The sequence below is a fragment of the Leuresthes tenuis genome, unplaced genomic scaffold (assembly GCF_036924035.1).
Source record: "Leuresthes tenuis unplaced genomic scaffold, fLeuTen1.0.hap1 SCAF_12, whole genome shotgun sequence".
Classification (NCBI taxonomy): domain Eukaryota; kingdom Metazoa; phylum Chordata; class Actinopteri; order Atheriniformes; family Atherinopsidae; genus Leuresthes; species Leuresthes tenuis.
The window spans coordinates 28,853,271-28,874,917 of NW_027325366.1; the positions used below are offsets into that span (position 1 = coordinate 28,853,271).

A 21,647-nucleotide genomic window follows, 5' to 3' on the forward strand; every position below is an offset into this window, starting at 1 on the left:
GCGCAGAGTAGGAGGAAGACGCGGCGGCGACAAACAAGGAGGATTCTGACCGCGCGGCAGGGCACGGCACAGCAACCCTGGGAAGTCAGCCTCCCGTTTGCCCGCACGTTAGCTAATCCCGCGCTCTCTTTTGGATATAAACGACACACAAGCGGCGGAGCGGCGGAAAATTATGGCGACGTTGGGACCGGAGTCGGCTCGCCCTTCTCTTGCCCAGCTCGGTTCTTCACCTTCGATTCAGACTCACATCGGCTGCGCCAACCTGCCTCCCAACCGGGGTTTGGAGCGGGCGCTGGAGGAGGCGGTGGCCAGCGGTGTCCTCAACCTCAGCTGCCGCAAACTGAAGGAGTTTCCCCGGACAGCCGCCAACCACGACCTGACGGATACGGTGGACGCTGGTGAGGAGCTCTCTGGCTTAGATCCCCGGGTAGCTTTTGAAAATAAAACCCTGAGTGGGGGACCGGTTCTGGTCCGTCAAAGACTATTTGTTTCGCAGCAACGTGCTAACAGCGGTGACATTTCCGTGATTTATTCACGTTAAACCCATGAAAATGTTTAGGCTTAAAGCTACACGAGGAGGTGAACTCATAATCCAGGTGGAGTTTGTTAGTTCGTGCGTGTATTTGCAACTTTTGCTTCTCTTGTGCCGGTGCAGTTACATTGAACTCTCGTGTAAAAGGCCAGTTGACAGGCCACTCTGATATGTGATTTATAATGAAAAACACTCCTGGGAAATTCGTCCCTAGGTTCCCAGTTTACAGTACATCACTGGAAGTCATGTGTGCTTATGGAGAGCTGCAGTGAAAGTGGGCACGAGCGCGTTTATCACGGATCAGTCCGTTCACAGTGGGCCCTCAGTGGAAATCCCCACCACTTCCCTTTTATCCATGTACAGTTGTGAACAGACATGGGATGCAGGATGAACCCAGACAGCCTATTTGTGTTATTTTATCTTAAAAAATAAGGTTTTCTTTGGCATACGTTCCACACTTGTATCTAAACACCTCATTTTCAGGACATTTTAGGACAAAAATGTTGTTGCATAATCTCATCCAGACCGACGCATTTGTGTTTACTTCTGGTTTCTCTTTTGATAAAGGATCAGTGATGGCTGCTTTTCAAGCTCTATATTCTGGCATTACTGCAGCAGTGTGAAACGGACCAAGTGGCAGGGACATTTCTCATGACTTCAACTCCAGTGAGGAGGTCAAGCAGCACCTGCTTCCTCCTTCTTTTACAGCAAAGTAGATCCCAGACACTGGAGAGCAAGCAGACTGACTGCCTGCTGCACTGATCAGTGGTCAGGGTGGGTTTTTAAATGGTAGGTCTGAGGGGTGATCTCTGTGGAGTGCAGGTGTGTGTGATTGTCGGTTATGGAGCTGTCAAACTGCCCCCCAACTCTTCTGCGTACATGCAAACAGCCGTTACCTGTACGTTCTGCTGCATTATGGATCCATGAAGCGCAGATTTGGAGAAGAGTTGGGTAAGCTGATGTACTTGGCTGCAGCCTGTTTATGTTCTGTCAGTAGCAGCATCCCACTTTAAAGGCTTAGTACATGCTGTATTTTCACGTGTTTTCTGCTTTTTCACTCCATGCATTTAGTTTTTTGCTTTGCATGTCCAGCCTTTGCGATAATACGATCCACAGTAGAGGCACTGATTCTAAAACACCACGAGCAGCGTTTCTCCTCAGAGCAGTGTGGATAGGTCGATCGGCCTGTCAAGCCTCACGTTGTGTTGCTGTGTTTATGCACGCTAAAAAAGAAATGCGGCTTACATAACTGCAGTGGAGCACGTTTACAGGAGCACGGTGACAGCACGGATGTGGGCCCTTTGGAAATGGCAGGAAAGTGAGGCAAATGTCAGCTTTACTGACCGACATATCAGGGCCACTGTCAGTTTTAGTTGGGAATTTCTGCCCAGGACACACACTCTGGGTTTCTCACACACACACAGTTTAGCTGTTAGATGACTGGACTTGTCTGTGGTCTTAATTGCTGCTTTGTCTTGTATTTGTTAGCATTTGGATCTGAGATTTGTTTGTTTTTAGCTTTTGAGGCTCCATGTGTTGTTGTTTAAATCGAAGAATCTCAGATCAGAGCTGAGTGCAAGTACTGATCCAAGTGCTGAGGATTGGTATCCAGTTCAGTCCTTCACATGTCACCGAAAGCTTTTTCACAGGATAAGGCCACGGTGTCCTCTTAAATGGGGGTCTTTGTGCTGTTGTTGAGTGGTGCCTTTCTGCCTCCCATCCTCTGGGATTTGCATTTGCATTTTTGTATCATATTTATTTGTTTCTCTCTTTTGCATCTTAATTGCTGAACAAATAGGAAGAGATTGCACATGAAGTGAGCTGTGAATATTTCAATCAGTGTTAGTTTAATGGCTCACTGACTTAAAAACACGCTGCCAATCCCAATTCTGCAGCTACCAGAGGGATTAGACTTACAGGCCTGATGCAGCTGGCGTTTTAACCTGCGGGCCTTTGTGTCTGAGTTTAAGTGGCACAGGAGGAAATCACTCATTTTGGAGTGAATAACGCTGGTGGTGGGAAGTGGTCGTGTGCAGATTCCTCAGCGGTGAAGACGGAGTCATCTCTGATCACACGGCCACTGCGACCAACCCCCATGAAACAAAATTAGATGAGACAGAACAGAGTGAGTCACTGTGACAGATGAACACGTGGTGGACTGCTCATGCACACACACCCACACACAATTAAATATATATATGGAATTCAACTGAAGTGTGCAGCAGCAGTTTGTCAGTTTGCTCGCATGCCTTTAAAAACACACATGAGCTCAGTTTCATATCAGCAGCTGCACAAGCCTCAGCTTGTACAGAAATACAAAGTGAAGCTAGCTGCTGTGCACTTCCCCCTACAAAAGGTGTTTTTCTTTGCTTTCAAAGGTTTTTATTTGTTCGCCGCTATGATGCTGAAGGAAAAGGCAGCCCTTGTAGAATGAGTGTAACCTCTTTCTGCCTGTTTCCTCTGTTTTAAATGCAGTAACTGCTCATTTACACGTCACTGAACAGTAGTTTAAATTGAGGAAGACGGTTGATGATTTTTTTAACATATTTGTTTCAGTCAAAGTATTAAGCGCATACTTTTCTTTGAAAGAAATGAATTTGCACTCATTTGTAACCAGGAAAGGATTAGTACACATCCTGGATCGACAGCTTCTTGTTCATGTTTGTATTTACTTTATGGTGACATGTAAAAGTTCTGATTTCTTATGTTTGCAGACATGTTGCATTGAGCTGTAATATTCTATTTTTACGCCATAAAGAGCCTGTTTAAATGACTTCTCCGCTCTAAAAAAAGCAGATGAATTACTTTCGTGTGGCTCGTTGCAGCGTGTTTAACGTCGGTGCTGCTGTGCGCTCATCTCCTTTGACTAACTCCAGCCTCCTCGGCTCCTCTCCCCTCCATCCTCATAATATTTTGAAGGATGTCTCACTTCCCAAAATGCATTCGGAGGAGAGAGAATCGAGGAGCTGGAAGTGAGGATACACAGTTGTGTCCTTTGTGGGAAGTCTTTTTAGCATCTACGACATCTGAAGGTGGCGTGAGACATATTCATGCTCATCTGACGCAGTGGTCGAATGCTGCACACATTTAACCTACTTTGGCTTTTTAAATGACAGCTTTTGTTATATGCCTGTCGCCTTACCTCCTCTTTCCTTGTGCCTGACTCCTCTGCTTCTATCTGGGAGGGACTAAGATGCGAGCAGAGAAGTTGAAAGGAGGAATTGTGTGGGTGTAAACTGGGAAATGGGAAAAGGGGCGAGTGTTCAGAAGTGGTCTAGTAATTACTCGTAATTCCCAGGGGACAAGCTTGTGACGTCAACACCACGAGGGGATGGCACTACGGCGTATCCTGCAGGCTGTGTAGGATCGCCGTTTCTGAGCAGCACAACTTTCTGGGATAATTTGATTAGTTTGATATTTTATATTAGAGTGACGACTGTCTTGCACAGAGCAGGCAGACTTTGGTGTCTGTGAGTTGCTGCTGTCAGTTTTAGTGCCTCCATGTGAGATGTGAAGCTTGGTAAACGATTGTTTCTGCACAGTCTATAAAAAGGATAATCACTGTTGCAGGATCAACTCGGGCTTTGTCACTACGGGAAAGACATTTTGAGCTGACATCAGACAAGCACATGTGTACTTTTCTGCATGTTCAACAACTAATTACCATGCAGGGGTGCAGAAGTGGACTTCACGAGTTCATACACTTGAGATTAGCAGCGTATATTTCAGTGTTTATGAGTTGCAAGTCATATTGTCATTGCAATATTCAACAATGACATTGCATTCGGCATGTTTCTTAATATTGCACAGCCACAGTTTCTGCCTTTTCGTGGATGCAAACAGGAACATTTAAACGTAGTTGAGAGTAAAAAGTAAGAGGAAGAGTGTGTGAAAAGCTGAAATGCTTTTCACGTTTTGATGGGAATCCATTTGAATTAGAGGAAGTCTTCATGGTTTGAGGAAGGCCCTGAGTTCTTGGTAGTTGTTGGGGACTTCACAGGTAGATGGTATGACTGATGTCCAGGAACAGAGAGTTTATGGGAAAGCGATTTGAAACCCAACCAACCGGTCAGGCTGCTTCCATGTGTGGGGGTATCAGCTCAGCAGCAACTGCCAAACCGTGACTGAATGTGAGTGCAGTGCTGTCCTTTAACTGCAAACCATCTCAGGTTCTTAAACGCAAACACAACGTTTAATTCTAAGGAAAAACCTCCTTTTTATGCGTGTGTCATCATCCACTTCACTTTGTTTTACCCGCTAAATTATCACATCATCTCACAGCTGAACACCATTGAAAGAATCAGTCAGCATTATTCATTATAACTCTTAACAAATGCAATGAGTCCAGAGTTAGAAAAGTGATTTTTAGACTCTGCTTATTGAGACTTGTCTGTTTGCTGTGTTAATTCACAATAAACTCAGTTCTTGTTGTATTTGAGCAACAATCCGGCTCCATTAATGTGTATGTTAGTGTTGGTGTGTCTCCAACACTTTCACTTTTTGTTCCTCCCCTGCTGAATTGCTGAATTATTCAGTTATAAAATATTTATCTTGTGTGCCTGCTGTGGGTTTCATGTGTGTGCACGTTCAGCCTGCTTCCCACCACATTCCCAGCTCCAGACAATACACATTTCTGCCGTTTGGCACTTTTTCAGTGGACACACGAGTCATTGTACTGTTTGTGTGTGTATTGACAGCAACAACATCCACTGTTTGTGTCTACTGGATAATTTATTGCAGTTTAATGCTGCATGTTTAGTCCAATCACTCTCTCTAAGGCGATGTGGGCATGTGCAGTGACTCATCTTACAGCGAATTTCCAACATAACGCTACTGCACAGTCGGAGTAGACTCTCTTAAAGTGGAGCATCTTCTATTGGTTGAGATGTCTTCTTCAGTTAAAATCCTCAACATTGTTCACAACACGATGCTCTACTTTCAGTTGTGAGAGAAGATTCTAATATTTACTATGTAAATACATATATTCTGATTACAGTGTATTCAGTTATTTATTTTGACTATATTTGCATGCTTTGCCTGCCCTATTTTGAGGGTAATGTTGTTGTTGGGGATATAAATTGTACTCGACTTTAAGAAGAAGTAACACCTCCCAGCACAGAGGGTTACGATCATATATGGATGCATCCCGATGGATGGAAATGGTTTCGGAGTGTTCTGTACCTCATATTGAGCGAGTCCACGGCTGATTGTGATGCTAGAAGTCAGGAGGAGGAGCGTATATATAAAATGCATTTATTTCTACATTTCATTTGTGAAAGTTAATCACAGGCTATCCAAAATATAAACTGTACAAGAGGTTTTTTCCAGATGTGTTCAGATGTGCACACAGCGTGTTTCTAATGTGTGTGGACAGGCACAACAACGCGTGTCGAGGCAAGATAGACCTCCCCTAAGTTTCCCATCCTCACCTCCTCCACCTCACTGCTCTTCCTTCCTTTACATTTACTACACACACACACACACACACACACACACACACACACACACAGGAAGCTGTGGATTTCAAGGAATGTGTTGGGGTGTTGGGATAGATGAGTGTCTATCCGCTCAGTGTTCCTGCCACACCTGAATGTAATGACAGCTGGCGCGGAAACGCACACCCTCATACCAACACACACAGGCGCACACACACTCCTATCTGCACACGCTTCATTAATCGCAGTAACTGTGGCAGGGACTTCTGTCTTCGGGGACAGTTTGGACTTGTTGCCTAACCTTGACCTTTAACCCCGGCCATCGATACATATTTTAACGTCCCCTCTTGCCTTGGACTTCACCTCAAAGCTCTTTGTATTGATTTGTTCACAGAGGGGCTGTCAGGGAGAGGGTCAGTGTCTCATGCATACTGAATGAAGCAGTTAATGGAGCAGTTAATGGTTTTCTCTCAGAAGAGCGAACAGCTACAGAGTAACCAGACAGTGTATGAGGAACAGATGAAATCAGAGAGGGACACAGTGGGCCAAGATGGAGAAAACAGTCAAACCCAACACAATGAAGATGGACTCCTGTCACCAGGATCAGAGCAGAGACCCGGTCTGTTGCTGGAAAGTGCTGATTTCTCCCGTTGGCTGCTGTAATCGTTACTGCTGAATGTCGCTTAGAAGCCTTTTTAAGGCACGTTTGAACCTCTTACTGATGAATGATTTGTTATGTTTCAGTGGGTTATTATTACTTAAAAATGATATTGATGTGGAAATCCACACAGATGAAACAGCCATCATCATCATCATCTATTTTGATTTTAGATTTGTTTGTTGGTGACTTTGTGGCTCCATCTGAACTTTTTTTTTAAATCTTTTTAGTTTTTGGACTTTTGATCTGAACCTTAACCTTTTGTTAGATAAATCAGTGATGAAAATACTAGATTTTTGCTAGCCTTAGACTTTTTTTAAGATCATAAAATCAATTATTATGAAATTATTAAGGATGAGGACAAAAAAGAGCTCTTCCAGCACATGCAACCAGTGGTTCATAAGTAAAATACATTGTGTAGCAACAGACAAACTGCGTGCTGATGAAGTTGTGATTGTTTGGAATGACACTTTAAGGTGGTCCAGTGAAGGCCGAGATGCCGGTCCACTCCCCACCACAGAGACGGGAAGTGACCGCTCCCCACCTCATTGTTTTCAGCTCCGATCTTTTCCTGTTACGGACACCAAACTTCTCCCCCCTCGCTGATAAAGTCCATGAAGTGCAGTCAAGGCTCTGATTTAAGATGGTTTTCTCAAACAACTGCTGACAAGGTTAAAAAGGAATCTTTCATCAGTCAGTATTAAACGTGGTTATCTGCATTTTTAACATTCACTGCTGCTTTATTTTCCTGCTGTTTGATTAATCCTGAAGTTATTTTTCGGTTGATTGAAAAAATCGGTAGCTCGAGCCCTTACAGTGAGAGGATCTGCAGCAGGATACCTGATCACTTAGCCCAAAGGAAGTGGTCTTTGCTTTAGATACCCGACACCGCTGAGCCGGGCTGTGCTGGCGGGCTGTGCTGGCGGGCTGTGCTGGCGGGCTGTGCTGGCGGGCTGTGCTGGCGGGCTGTGCTGGCGGGCTGTGTTGGCGGGCTGTGCTGGCGGGCTGCAGCGTAGCGTCACACGTTCACACCGTAACCCTGATGTCATGCGTTACATTATATGTTTTGAACTGAGCAGATTTTTGCTTTCATCACGTAGTGTTTGTGTGTCATTCCAGCAGTGCATTGATGTGTTGAAGTCATATCTTGAGTGTTTGTGCCTAAATTAGGTCTTTTCAGGCTTTCATCCTTTTTTGTAATCAGTGTTTTTCATCAGCCGCTGCAGTGTGCACAGATCAGAAAAGCTCTCTGAAGCCGCTCTGTGGAGCAGAAAATACAAACACATTTAGAGACCACAGACCAGATTCTCCCTGATCTAAACCTGAATTATCTTTTTTTTCCTGCACGCGGGCTCGTTGGACTCCAAGGTTTGGAAAGTTTCTGTGATGAGGTTTAGTGCAGACACGAGATAGATTTAAATGGCGTCACCTTTTTGACTGCTGTGGAAGTATTTGTATATCTGCAAACTTCTGACCTTTTCACAGAGCTGAGGAGCAGCTGCAGCAGTGCTACTATAATCTATGAATCTGGCTCCTCGAGGCGAGACACTAACTTGTAAGTGGTGCCACATAGATCCACTTTGCAAACATAAAAATAGATCAGTCATCTGCTAGCTGCAGCCTTTCTAAACAGAACTGTGTTATAAAGTGTCTATGTTTGAAAGTTGAGCTGCAGGTTTACAGAAATGACTGAAAAGTGAATTTTCAGTTGACTTATTTTTCTGATATACATAAAACGGTGTTAGTGCATTAATATGATGCTCATATTCTGCTCATTGTTATCACGGCACAAAATACTACTTTCAGTGTCACTACGGAACAACCACCGTTGGATATTATATGCTTATTGGTTTTACTTGATATATTTCTGCTTCAATACACATAATAAGGATAGTCTTTAGACAAATATACTATAATATATACTGTTTTTGTTAATATTGTTTTGATTGAAAATTCATGCTTCACTTTATGTAATTAAGAGTCATCTGTTTTTTGTTTGAAGAAATGTTTCAATGACTTTATTCTGTGGAGTTTGGAGCTGTATCCTTCAGCAAAGTGAGATATCAGCCTCATCTGAACATTTCAAAGACGGAGGATTAAACTGTCCGGCTGTCATTTGCACTAAACAGCAAAGCAAAACCTAAAGAACAAAAGTAACAGACAGAGAAAAATGGCATACTTGTCAGACTGTAATCTGGAGCAGTAGCTGTAAATAGTTTAGTGGTGCTTTAACGCTCCCGGAAACAGGAGTATGTTGACTTTGTGTAATGTCTTTTTATATCGAGCCAAACTCTAAAAATAATCTGTCCTCCTGAGTAGAAACGGAAAAGCAAGATATTCATCTGAAGTCCCTTTGATACCAATCAAATACTCTCTCGTTTAGTTGATTCATGATTTATAAAATGAAGTGTCTTTTAAAAGGGACCCAGTCCTGCACAGCCAGTGATAGATGTCTTTATTCCTAGAGGACACAGGCTCATGTTTTTAACCTTTTATGACACAGTGATTCATTTCTCATCTTAGTTTTAGTGCTCAGTCCATGTAGGCTATTAGCTGCACAGTTAAAGGGATAAAAAATGTTAAAAACAAGATGAGTCTGTGTGTTCTTTGTAATAAACATGGAGCTTACATGTGTGATGCAGCTGTAAAACAAAATGAGATCATCTTGTTTTGGTCCAAATCTGAGATGAACAGTTTCAGTCTGTCCTCACAGAAGCTGAATCCCTTTAAATAAATAAACGAGGACAGTATCTCATCCCACCAAATGTAGGCCAAATTCACCCCCAAAGTACTCTCTCTCACACACACACACACCTCTGTCTCCCACCTATCCTCCTGGCATCATTCTGGCATCCATAAACACATCCACGTCCTTAACTGTGACAAATACACAAGCTTTCCATATCCCTCTGCTTCAGGCTTATCCTAATTCACCACGAAGCACATGCCAGCACACAGAAATAACTGTTCACATATGCTCACACGTCAAAATAAACCCACATGCAGACTGATCAAAAGCTGCTGTATTAAGTGTCATAAAGGGAAATGTGCTGGGATGTAATCTCTAGCTGCACCTGCACCTCCGGACAATGAATTGCTCTGCTGGGGTGTTTTGTCTGTGGTGGAATTAAATAGGATTGTTAATGAGTTTATTTTTGAGTGGATATTTGGAGTGTGGTGTTGCTCCCAGTATTTGCTGGTTTCAGTTAAATGTCGACTGCTCGTGTTTTACCATATTTTACTGGTTTTCATTTAGAAACCGCCCGCTTCTTATTTTATCTCTGCACTCAGGCATCACACAGGTTTGCAGTCGGAGATGGTTTTTATGCCCTCTGTTTCAGTTTTATTTTCAGGCAACACAGAAGCTGTTGTTTCTGTTCCGCTGGTTCTCAGTTGTCAACACCAGCAAATGGAAAAGCAGGTTTTAATATACAGACTTTACAAATGTTGCACACAAAGCATTTAACATGGCTGCTGTTCGGGAAAAAGCCATTACACTCAACGTTGCTGCGTTTTTTTAAGTTAAAAAAGGTGCGATTTGCTTGAGAGGAGATATTTACTGTGATTGTGAGACATTAATGGGGGGGATTTTACATTAACAGCTCAATAATAGCGTTTTTGGGCTGCTGGACCACCCAAATCCACTACTGGGCCAATTCCCTCATCTCGACAGCCTATTACACCTTCAGTTTCCTGTTTCTGTGTGGGAACTTGGATTTAGAATTTTAAGGACTGGGTAAGCGAGAGATCCAGGGATCATGTTTGTGTGCCTGCGTGGCTGGGTTCTACTGAGTGTGTTTAATGGGATTGGGTCGTGCTTGGTTGGCACGCCGTCCCCCGCAGCCTTGCCAGTGGCCACACACACACCATTTCACTGATATGCTGACGGTAGAGAAAGATGTGGGTCAGTGGTGGTGGGGGGGGTTGTTGTTTCATTTGGTGATTATTGTGTGTGTGTGTGTGAACAGCATGGTTGTGTGTGTGCTGACAGTATGCCTGGTGGGTTGCTAGTTTGAGGAAACCCCCCCCCTTCCTTCTAATCCTGTTAATGTCTCCGCCAGCCAGCTCGCTTCCCCTTCTCTCTGTGTTCCTTATTTTTATCTATTTTAAAATGTTTTTTGCTCTTCACCTCCCTCACAGCTTCATTTTGTGTTTTATTTTTTCTGTCGTGCAACATCTGCCACCTTTTTTCCCCTCATTTCATTAAATCAAGAGAAAAAACGGTCTTCTTGATTGTTGCTAGTTTTAGGCCTTCTCTTTATTGTTGTGACATTTTTTTCATGTTAATTTTATTTTATTTGTTTTGTTTTTAAGAGTGAGACTAATTCATAACATGTTTCTTTTTGCGTCTGAAAGCATACAAACCACAATCTAAACACTCTGTAAACCTCTGGTTGCTATAAGCAGGACGAACATGGGATGTATCAGGAACACAGCATGTTTAGAACTTAGGCAACAACGTGAAAAGCCAAATTAAATCCACCGATGGTCCCTGATGCATCTTATCCTGTTAATGGCCTGTTGTTAACTTGTGCCCTTTGCTGCCCTTTGGTGTCGTGTGAACAAACTAAGAAGAGAATGGGGTCTGAAACTGATGGTCACAGATGTGATAACGGAGAGTCGTCATCATGGAACACTCTTACCAACGATGCTGTCACCGTGTAGCCGCGTTATGTGTGTGTGTGTGTGTGTGTGTGTGTGTGTGTAAGCACACGCTGACAGACACTGAGACGCTTCTACTTGGGCTGTTTTACCAAAGAAGATCAGATCAGTTTAACACTGATAATCTGTGATAATTGTATGAAAAGGACTTGCCGACAGTAGTGCTAACACATTTAAGGGTTATTCTTTACCATCTGTAGCTTATATTTTGATTCAGAATCATGTTTTTTTTATACCAGAATAGACCAAGATTAAGCAATTTGTTTGTGTGCTGTGGCTAATCTGAATTTGCACCTCAGAATATTATCTTGAATTAGATAGTTAAGATGATTAGTTGGACCACAAAGCTTTTCCTGACTACTCGTGAGTTAAAAAAGCTCCTTTATTGTGTCCGTAACAGCCTCCAACAACAGCTTAAATCCCACATAAAATCGCCAAAAGTCTGTCTTTGACTGAATGCATATTTTTGTTTGGGGAAGAACGTTCATCTGTATGACCTCCCCCCACCCAAAAATAATCACCCCAACTCTCTAAATCCACTGTGCTGCTAATCCATGACTGTCTGCTGGTCACTGGGTCAGACAGGCAGAAAGATCCCCCAGCCTTTCATGCACACACACACACACACACACACACACACACACACTGCAGCCTTTTGTTTATGTGTGAGTGCCAAATGGAAAACAGCTGGGAGCTGCACAGTGTTGCACTTTAGAGACACGTATAGAGACACCGCATCAGAGGGTTCGTTTGATCCTGTAAATGACTGATGCTACATACACATTACGTACATTTCTGCAGAGCCATGTGAGACTTCTCCACATTTATCATTGCTTGTGTTCGGTAAGGTGGCTGAAAAATGTCTGCCATCGTTCTTGATAAGCCTCTCATTGTTGCTGCGTCAGTTTTTATTTAAAACTGTGAGTTTGACTGATGTAATTTCCCAATATGCTGCAGTACGTCGTCAGAGTTGTGATAGTTATCAATTAGGGTTGTGGCTGCAGACGATGTCGTCATCCAACAGGCTGGCATCCATCATCGCATCAGAACAAAAGAGATCCCCCCCCCCTCCAGTCAAAGCATGTAGAATTACATCTGAGTGGAAACAGGATGCAGAGATCTGTGAGTTGAGCATTGAGTGATAGACATATGTAGAAATGAGAAATTTGATTTGGCAGCGAATATCCTGCTCTTGCGTATCATTGTATGGCCTCTTTGCTTGATGTCCACACACAGCGCTGTTTTATTTCTGTAACAGCTTAATTACATAACCCTTTGGAGCCAAGTCTTGTGTGCTTGTTTGACGCACATGAGAAGACACAGACGGATCTTCCTGGGTGTTCTTTTCTCGTCCTACTTTTCCCTCCGTGGAGGCAGAAAAGTGGGACAGAGGAGTGATGAAGAACACGGAGGATAGCGCACGGCTCCCCATGATGTCATGAGGAGCTTAAGGAACACCAAAACAAAACACACACATAGTTTTTCTTTTGATTATTTTGTGGGAACAGAGGTTGTGGATGTCTCGGTGAGCTGTCACGGACGCAGATATTTGCTGTTCTCAGAGTGAAACGGAGTGAGTTGATGTGGGTTGACGCACACTTGAACTACTAGCACTCTGTTATGTAACAGGTAGTTAAAGCTGGTTGTTCTGGAAAACAAAACCAAGACATCCGGAGAAAAACAGAGGGAGGAAGGGAGGCGGGACGGGGAGGTCGAGCGCCTAAGAAGGAGGAGAAGAGCTGTTAACAATATAAGCAAAGCTTCGTAGGAGCAGGTGGTTCTCTGCTCAGTGGCCTCTTTAATTTGGCCTCTTATTCGTTTAAGTTATCCACTCTATGCATATAGCATGAATTTCAACAAGAGGAAATGTGTCATTTGGTTGTGGGAAAGACAGAAAAATAATGTGGAAAGGATCAGCCTCTGATTTAGAAGGAAGTCTGAAGAGTAGTAACGACTACTGTCAGAAAATCTCTGCTGGTTCTGGAAAAGCATTTTCTGAGGTCAAACAAGTTGACGAGGAATGTTTTGGAAGCACAGAAAAACTAAAGATTTGTGTGTGTGTGTGTTTTCCTGCCATAAACAAACCTTATAAAGCCAATCTCGTGTGTTTAATGGACATTCTTCTTTAAGTGTAGTTGTGAGGTTTCAGCAGATGGACATGGGTTGAGAAATGGGTCATGTAGAATTCCTGTGGGAGGACCAGCCAGTCCCACACACACAAGCATGCAAGCGTTGAGTCTATGATTAGAACTGAAAACAAAAAAAATCCACTGACGCCTGCTGCATTACGCCATGTGCGCGTTTACACAGTCTGTATCTATGCAGAAAGCCTCACATGGTTGTCATGGTAACTTGAGCTTCTATCAGTATGCTTCCTTCACAAATTTCTTCATCTTGACAGGAAAAACTGAATTAACTGAAAAATGTAGGTGCCAACAGCAACCTCAACACAACACCGTCTCTGCTGTGTCTCCGCTTTGCACTCCATGAACATGTCATCGCAGAAAGAGGTCTTTGCTCCTTTTAACACAACATTCCTCATCTAAATTTGGGGCTGTAGTGTCACAGGAGAGTCTCGGTCAGGAGAGCAAAGATCGCACATAGCTTACCACAAACATCCTCGTTCTGTCCGGCTGGCTCAGTGGATACGTGCTCACATTTGAAAAAAATAAAAAAGAATGACAGACAACAGCTAATGGGTTTTATATTTTCAGTTCACTCGGGTGCGCTTAGTTTCAAAATACCTCTTCACTGACTCAAACAGTGGTCGCAAAATGTCCCAAAATGGCCGCAGCCTGACTCCCTGTTCCTGGATTTATATTGAAGCTTGTCCAGAAAAGCACAGAACAGCAGTTGTGAAAGAGTTATTGGACACTCATTCATCCCTGTTTTCTTTGCATTTGGGGCCAAATGATTAGTTTTTGGAGTTTCGTTATGACATAGTTTTTTGTGGTGACTGCAGCCATGCTGAAAGCTCAGCACTCGTGTTGTTTGATGGAGCAGATTTAGCTTTTAAACTCACAAGTAGTTACAAGTTGGAAGTTGATACTGGTTAGCAATGGGAGCTATGGGTTGGTTAGTGTTACTAACACCATGTGTGAAGATGGAAAGAGGTTTTAAAGTTTTAAATCATTACTACTCAGGAAGCGGTTGCCAAATGAAGCTTTCCCAACAGTTGTTGTTGTACAATCCCAACCAGTTCTAAAGCATCATTCAACAGCCCGGATCTGTTTTGTTGTATGACAAATCAGTTTTTGTCTTTTCTTGTTTTCTTTTATACTTAATTTGCACATATTTCAGTTTTGATTACAACATTACAACCTAGAAGAAAAAAATCAGCTATGCAAACCCACACATGTATTTGTATTTGGAGCGAGGTTTCATTTGTCACAGATTACGAGATCTCTCTATGCAAGCCTCGAGTCGGGGCTTTACCTCAAGGTGTCCTTACGGCCCCACACTCCATCGCCAGCAGAAGGAGAAGCTGTTTTTACACGTCAGAAGGCGTTCCACTTCTATTCAGCTGTAAAAAGAATACTAATGTAAACTGGAAAATTAATAGAATTTTGAATTTCTGCAAATATAAAGGATAGATCTTTTAGTTTTCAGGTTAAAGAGTTCATATTTTAACTGATATTTGTTTGAAATGATAGCTTTTGATCCTGAGATGGGTGTAGGATTGGCTCATGGTGTTCAGTCACTGCTGCTTCCACCAGCACTGAAAGCTGACAGCAGCCGTAACAAAGCGGGTTTTCCATCATAATCGTCATCCTCATCAGCACAAGCTTAGTCTGAGGCAGCAAGTTTTTTCTCCCAGCGGCACCTTCAGCATCCTGGATCTGCCTGTCTGAGCTGACTGTTTCCTTTAGAGTCAGCAGGCGGTGAGAACACTACCAAGAAAAAAACCCTTTCTCAGCAACACACACGCCCAAGATACGTGTGTATTTTTGTCTTTATGATGCATCTTGCTGACCTTGTTCCTACCTGGCATCAGCATGTGTCTTGGATTACAAACGGACAGCTTGAAGTGCAGATGTTAATGCCACCAAGTTGTAGTGAGGACCCATTGAAATCTAATCGGTCAGATCACAATCAGAGGGGGTGTGGGTCAAATGGAATGTGCTCTGAAAGACCACCCACTCACCTGACCTGCCTCATTTGCCCCTCCTGCTCCTGGCAGGGTAGCAGCAGTTTGGTGGGTCCAGGTGACAGTAGCGGGCCGGGGGACTCTCTTTGAAAAGGCATACAGTGACTGCTGTGAATGTATTTTTATGATGAGTGGGGGTTCAGATCACAATGAAATCATAATCAAAAAGCTAAAAGGCTAACCCCCCTTCACTTTACAAGCCTCACCTTATAAACCAGATTCTGGCCTTAAATGTCCAGTATGCGATATATTTTAAACCTGAATAAAGCTCCAAACAGCTGGAACTCTGTGTGTTTTCTACTTCCTGCTCATAAGCTCTTTGTTTTGAAAGCTAACCTGGGCATGCATGTTCGAGCTTGAACTTGGTTTTCAGGAGAATGTGTGAGCAGTTTGATCCTGACCCTTTTTTTCCCCTGTTGCTGTTTACACATGTGCTTCACAGCGGGGGTCTTTCTGCAGGAAATGTGCTCTCACGGGTGGAAATGCAAAGGAGGGTTTGCAGGGCCCTCCAGAACATCTCTAGAATATTCCAGGTGTCCAGTGCCTTGTTGTTTTTCTCATGTAGCAAAGGAAAGTACCGGTTGTTGTAAGTGGATGCTTGCAGTTTTGGGACTGCTGATTTCAGCAGTTTAGATTAGTTTAGATGAGCTTATTTCAGCCTCGAACTACTAAATAACTTTGTGTTTGTTTAGTGTGGTTTATTCATGCTTTCTAATGGCAGCTTTCATGAAATACATCTTATTAAACACAGAACATTTTAGTCTTAACTGGTGTTTAATTCAGGGTTGAATATTATATTCACCACCTGAGCGTTTCTGACAACCAGGAAAAAGAAAAGATTTTGCACCATTTATTTTAGAAATTGTTGAAACACAGGATCAGCACCGGAAATCACATGACCTGTTGTAGTTTTTCTATGAATCAATACATGGTCAGAAATGTGGCTCTTCATTGTTTGTGTGTGAATGCGTACATGTGTGAGTCGTTATGTGTGCAAAGCAGTAACCACACAGCCACTCACACTGGCTTTTACTCAGCTGTATAATCCCTGACTCCTCATTTTCTTTGCATATTTGTCTCTGTGTTCTAGTTTTTTTTCTCATACTCTTTCTTTCCTGGTAATCGCTCGCCTCCTCCAGATGTTCAGTTAGAGTTTCAAACATTCTGCTGTTTGTTTTCAGTGTGTCCGGTTTAGTTGCATTGCTCTCAAACTGTTGTCTGAAGCTATTTTTGTACCTCTGTGTGTGTGTGTGTATGTGTGTGTGTGTGGTGTAAAACCTGTCATTACTGCACTGCTGGGAGGAGTCTCGCCTTTTTCCCGCACAAACCAGAGGATGCAGCTGCAACACACACACATACTCACACAGAGTGCATGTTTAGTTTAGAGGTTTTCAGGCAGACACAGACTGACTCTGCAAAATTTAGATTTGAAACACCCGGAGCTGAAATCTCCATGCATGCATCCATAGCCGATCAAAATTACATGACTGTTAATGTCTCAGCAAACTTGTGCAAGGTTCAGAAAGTGAGTTTATATAAAGTGATATTTAATCACTTAAAAAACGCTTGTGGCACAACCATAAAGAAGGTTTCAACCAGATCATTTGCCTATAAATAGCATGACTTAATAGAAAATGTATTGAGAAAGTTACAGTATGAATGGCAGGTGTATAAATGTCTAAAGAGCAAAATAAACGTGACATCATTAGATCATGTTGTTATTGCTCAGGGATAAAAGAGTCCGTAGCGGACACTGGAAAGTCTTTCTTAGTCACCAGTCGGTTTCCTTACAGTGCAAATGCAGGAAAAAATTGGAATCAGACACGTTTCCATTGACTGTTTTGAAGCAAATAAACAAGGCTGTGTAGTGTCTTCAGTGGGAAGCAGTTTCTGTTGTTAGTGGTTCAAATTCAGTGGAAATACTAACCAGAAACTAATCTAACAAGGACATCCTCTATAGAAAAACGGAGATGGCTCCTTTGTGTTCATCGTGGATGTTATAGTTCTTCTGGGAAGACGCTGGACAGTCACATGAGGTGACTGTGTGCCAGCTCAGACCGGTGGCAGCTGGTGGTTCATGTCATTGATAATCTTTGCCAGATCAGAAGCGATGTGCTAAGTTGTTTCCCTTCCTGCTTAACTTGTTTTCTATGTAATCAGTTTGTGTTTGTTAAGCTTGATTTAAGATGAAGATTTTGAAAGCTTCTGTTGCCGTTTTTACCCCAAAAGTAGCGTGTTTTAGCACGGACACCCCCTAAAACAAACTGATTAAAGCCTTTCCCACTGCGTGTTGTAGCGGGTTTATCATCAGAGCTCTGTTGGGTAAGACTTGCCCGTTACTGGACAACATGAAGGGATGGCATTACATGTATCGTGCAGGCTGTCCTTCTGATCATCATAGTTCTGAGATCATCAGGCCAGTTCCCTACTTTCGACCTAACCCTAACACTGGGGTGTTTCTTGAGTTGTTGCAGTCAGCTTCTGCTTCTGTGAAGTAAATGTGAGTTGTTCCCATTTTTGTTGCCCTGACCGCGGCATAATCTATTAAAACTAGTTTGTACACAGTGATCTTGTGTTCTTATTAAACCTTCATCTATTGCATGAAACATTTTCAGATTGCACTCAGAAGCCAGATGTTAGTGGGTTTTAGCAGGTTTTTCAATAGTGTAAAAAGGCTTTACATGTGCGTCTGACTACATAAATTTTTTTTCTTTTTTTTTCTTAAATGACAAACTTTTGAACAAATACCCCTTTTCCAGCAAATCAGTTCCCTTTCCATAGCTCGGGGCGCTAATGGGAGCCACGTCATTACGTCTCAGTATACATCCGTTACGTCGCTGCGTTTGCATACACCTCGGTGCAAACAGCAAAGCAACAACAACACGGAGGAGGAGAAGAAGAAGAAGCAGCAACAACAGTAATGGATGACCTCGCGTTTGTACTGCTGCTGCCTCTGGCTTTACGGTGCTTCATTGGGATCAGAAAACGGTTTTGAGAAAAAGGTTTTGAGTGGACGGCGGTTGCGTTCTAACCTAATAATGTTTTGACTCTTACTTACACTGAATGTGTGATGGTTATGTTAGTCTTTGTTAGAAGCTAACATTAGCGGTGTTATGTCCCAGCTGGAATCGTTGTTGTTCTTTCCTCGAGCCCAGCAAAGAGCTGGTGCTACCCAGGAACCGTTTTTTTCTGGCCCAGTGCCAGTTCTTTGTCAGTGGAAACAGAAAACCCGGTTCCAAACGAAGCACTGGCCCCGAAACCAGCCCTGGAACTGATGTGGTGGAAAAGGGGTAAAAGAGGAACTCTAATATATGCTCCCAAGAACCGAAAAAAAAAAGGGATTTTTCCATATTATGTCACCTTCAATGCAAACATCATCATTCATTTTCCTTTGTTTCTCTTCCTCCATTCCTTCCTGTTGTGGTGTTGTTGGATGACAGACTTCTGTTTAATCAGTGGGCACGAAAACATTCTTGTGTCTCAGCTCCCAGCCTCCACATTCCTGCATTGCCTGAGTGTTTGTACACTACAAGTCTTTGTACAACAGGCTGAGGTCTGAACACTTGGCATCACTGGTCACATAGACCAAAGTCTCGTCCATCCGTTTAATCCTGATGAATTCAGTGTTGCTGAGGTGAGACACAGGAAGACAGTGTCACAACCTCACACAACAGACCACAAATATGCTGCTGTTTCCTGTTAGCCTGCAGGCTGCATTAAAATCACTCTAAAAACTCAGCTAACAGGCGAACTTGGATTACAGGGAACATAAAACCCGAATAGTATATGGATATATGAACAAAACCACATCTGCACTCCTCTCTCACTTGCAAAAAATAGAAAACATTTCAACTTTTTGCATTGGTTAATAACTTTAAAGTTTTAAAAAATTGCCATCAGTTTGAACTTAAACTTACTTTTATGTGACTCTTAAACCTTAAACACAAATTACATTTCTTGTTATTTTTGTTGTACTCATCTAAAAGCATGAACATGCTTCTTTCCTTAGTATGAGTCTGGAGTTTTGATGCTACCTTTTTGGGTTTCCTGAGATGACACGTGTTGAGATTTGAGTCATACATTTATGCACGTAAAGCAAGTATTTCCAGTCTCTAGGACTCTGCTGCTCTCTGTCAAATTAACAATTCATCCGTATGTTATAAGATTAAAAGCCCACCAAGAACAGGAGGGACTTTAAGGCTTTTAATGTGAAAACATCTGTACGGGAAACTCGCAGCTCAGCGGTTTGTGTGCTGTAACTCTGTTGCACTGGATTGCTGCACATTATCCTGGATTCTGAGGCGTTGCTAATTGGCAAATAGAAATATAAGCAGATTAGAATTAGAAAGAAGGATTTTGTTCTCTCTGCATCTGTTGAGGCATTTGCTTGGAATGTATACTGATCATTTCTCGACTGAGATGCGTTACAGTGATGTGTTGGGGTTAGTTTTTCTTCTGATGAGCGTCTGAGATTATGCTGATTTAAGTTTTGGCTGAGGAAGACACACCTTCCTCCACTATCAGTTTTCTTGACTTTAGTTTCTCAAGAGGCCCAAGGTTGCACCTTGGCAGCGAGGCGATGACCCGTCTCATTACCATGATAAGATCACTTCCTGCTTCATAAGAGAGGGAGAGTGTCGTTAATAACACAGGAAGTCCCATGCATACCTCGCAGGGTGCGGTGGAGGAGTTTGTATTTACGGCAGTAGGACTTTCTGCTTTTAATCTCACACAGAAGGTGAACTTATCTAATTTATCTGCTCGCCTCGGTCGCCTGCAGATCCGACAAAGAAAGCCATTGAAATAATTCTCCGTTTTTTGCTGCATGATTGCAGTTACTTACCTCTCACTGCCGGCTGGTCAAAGTGGTTTAAAGGTATATTTATAGATCTATATTTAGTTGTAAGGGAAACTGAGATAGTTTAAATGTTCTGATATAGCAAATATGGACGGTATTAGTTGTGAAAGGCAACAAACCCCTAAAATTGAATGAATGGATGAAAGAAGAGCTGTAACTGAACTGAAGCCCAACTCTGCAGTAAAACAGCTACGTGTGATCAGACAAAGCTCCTCTGTGTTAGTCGTTATGTTGTTGTGCAGATTTGCCCATCAGGTAGTAGCAGCAGTTTGTTTTTACTCTAACAGCTGGAATCTTTAGTCATGTTTAGGACTGGCAGCTGTGGGGAAACGAGAGAATATTTGCCGTCATACCTTACCTCACACGTGATGTCAAACACCATTTAGAAAGGACCAGCAAATAATAATCTGCATTCCCTGATTGTTTAACTTCAAAGCAACAGCATGTAGTCATAATAAGGAAAAAAGATGCTTCAGAACCATCCTGAATTAAAGCACTGGTAAATTGGATCATCGATGCTCTGCACACAGCACCAAGTGAGCAAGATGTAAACAAATCCAGCCGGAGAACTGCACCACCTGTCTGTAGCTGGCATTACAACAAGCCTATATACCTATATCTGTTGTTAAATATTTTTAACTTCTACTTTTACAAAAAAAAAAAAACTTGCCCTTCACATGAAGCTGATGAAAAAATTATTTAATTTAAAGCACTAAAACAAGCTCTGGAGTGGAATTAGATCATAGGAGGTCTTTGACTGTTTGAGAGCACTGACTCATTTATACTCTGGCTGGATTTAAATCCCCTACCAGGACAGCTAACACTGAAATCTGTGTTGTTTATTTAGCTCAGTGTTGTCTTTTTGTCTCAACTCACATGTCGATCTGAGGGTTTGAGCCTCGAGGATGTCCGTCGGCCTATAAAACACAACACGACATAAGCTGCAGGATATCTGCTGCTGTCAGATGCTGCAGGTTGAAACGAGTTATCTGGAGGGAATTTGGCCAGAAACTCCCATACTAACCCTAAAACATGGCAGAGCTTCCAGGCGTTAAGGTTAATTTGTCCTCTGTAGCCTCTGACAGGTTATCAGTAATGAAATGATGGCCTTTCACATCACGTTTTTAATTGTATTTGGACACGTTGTTGACGTGTGAAATCAAGCTGCATCTTCTGGGGTGAAAAATCAAGCCCAACATGGAAGGTTACAGGCAGGTTCAGATAATGTTTGGGTCTCTACAGCTGCTCTTATTTCCTGTTTAATTAACTTGAATTGGGTTTAATGCTAATTATTATTATATACAGGTGGAGTTCTGAAACTGATCCATGTTTGGCACATCAGCTCTTCCTCCGTC

The 21,647-nt window shown here is 42.6% G+C and overlaps 1 protein-coding gene across 5 annotated transcripts in view; it reads left to right on the forward strand.

Moving 5' to 3' along the window:
- lrch1 (leucine-rich repeats and calponin homology (CH) domain containing 1) overlaps nt 1–21,647 on the forward strand; it is a 71,938-nt gene continuing 50,291 nt past the window's right edge. For all 5 annotated transcript variants that reach the window (XM_072397416.1, XM_072397417.1, XM_072397413.1 and 2 more), the window contains exon 1: nt 1–398. In XM_072397416.1, coding sequence (XP_072253517.1) covers nt 173–398 — 226 coding nt within the window. In that variant the 5' untranslated portion in view covers nt 1–172. The remainder of the gene's footprint in view (nt 399–21,647) is intronic.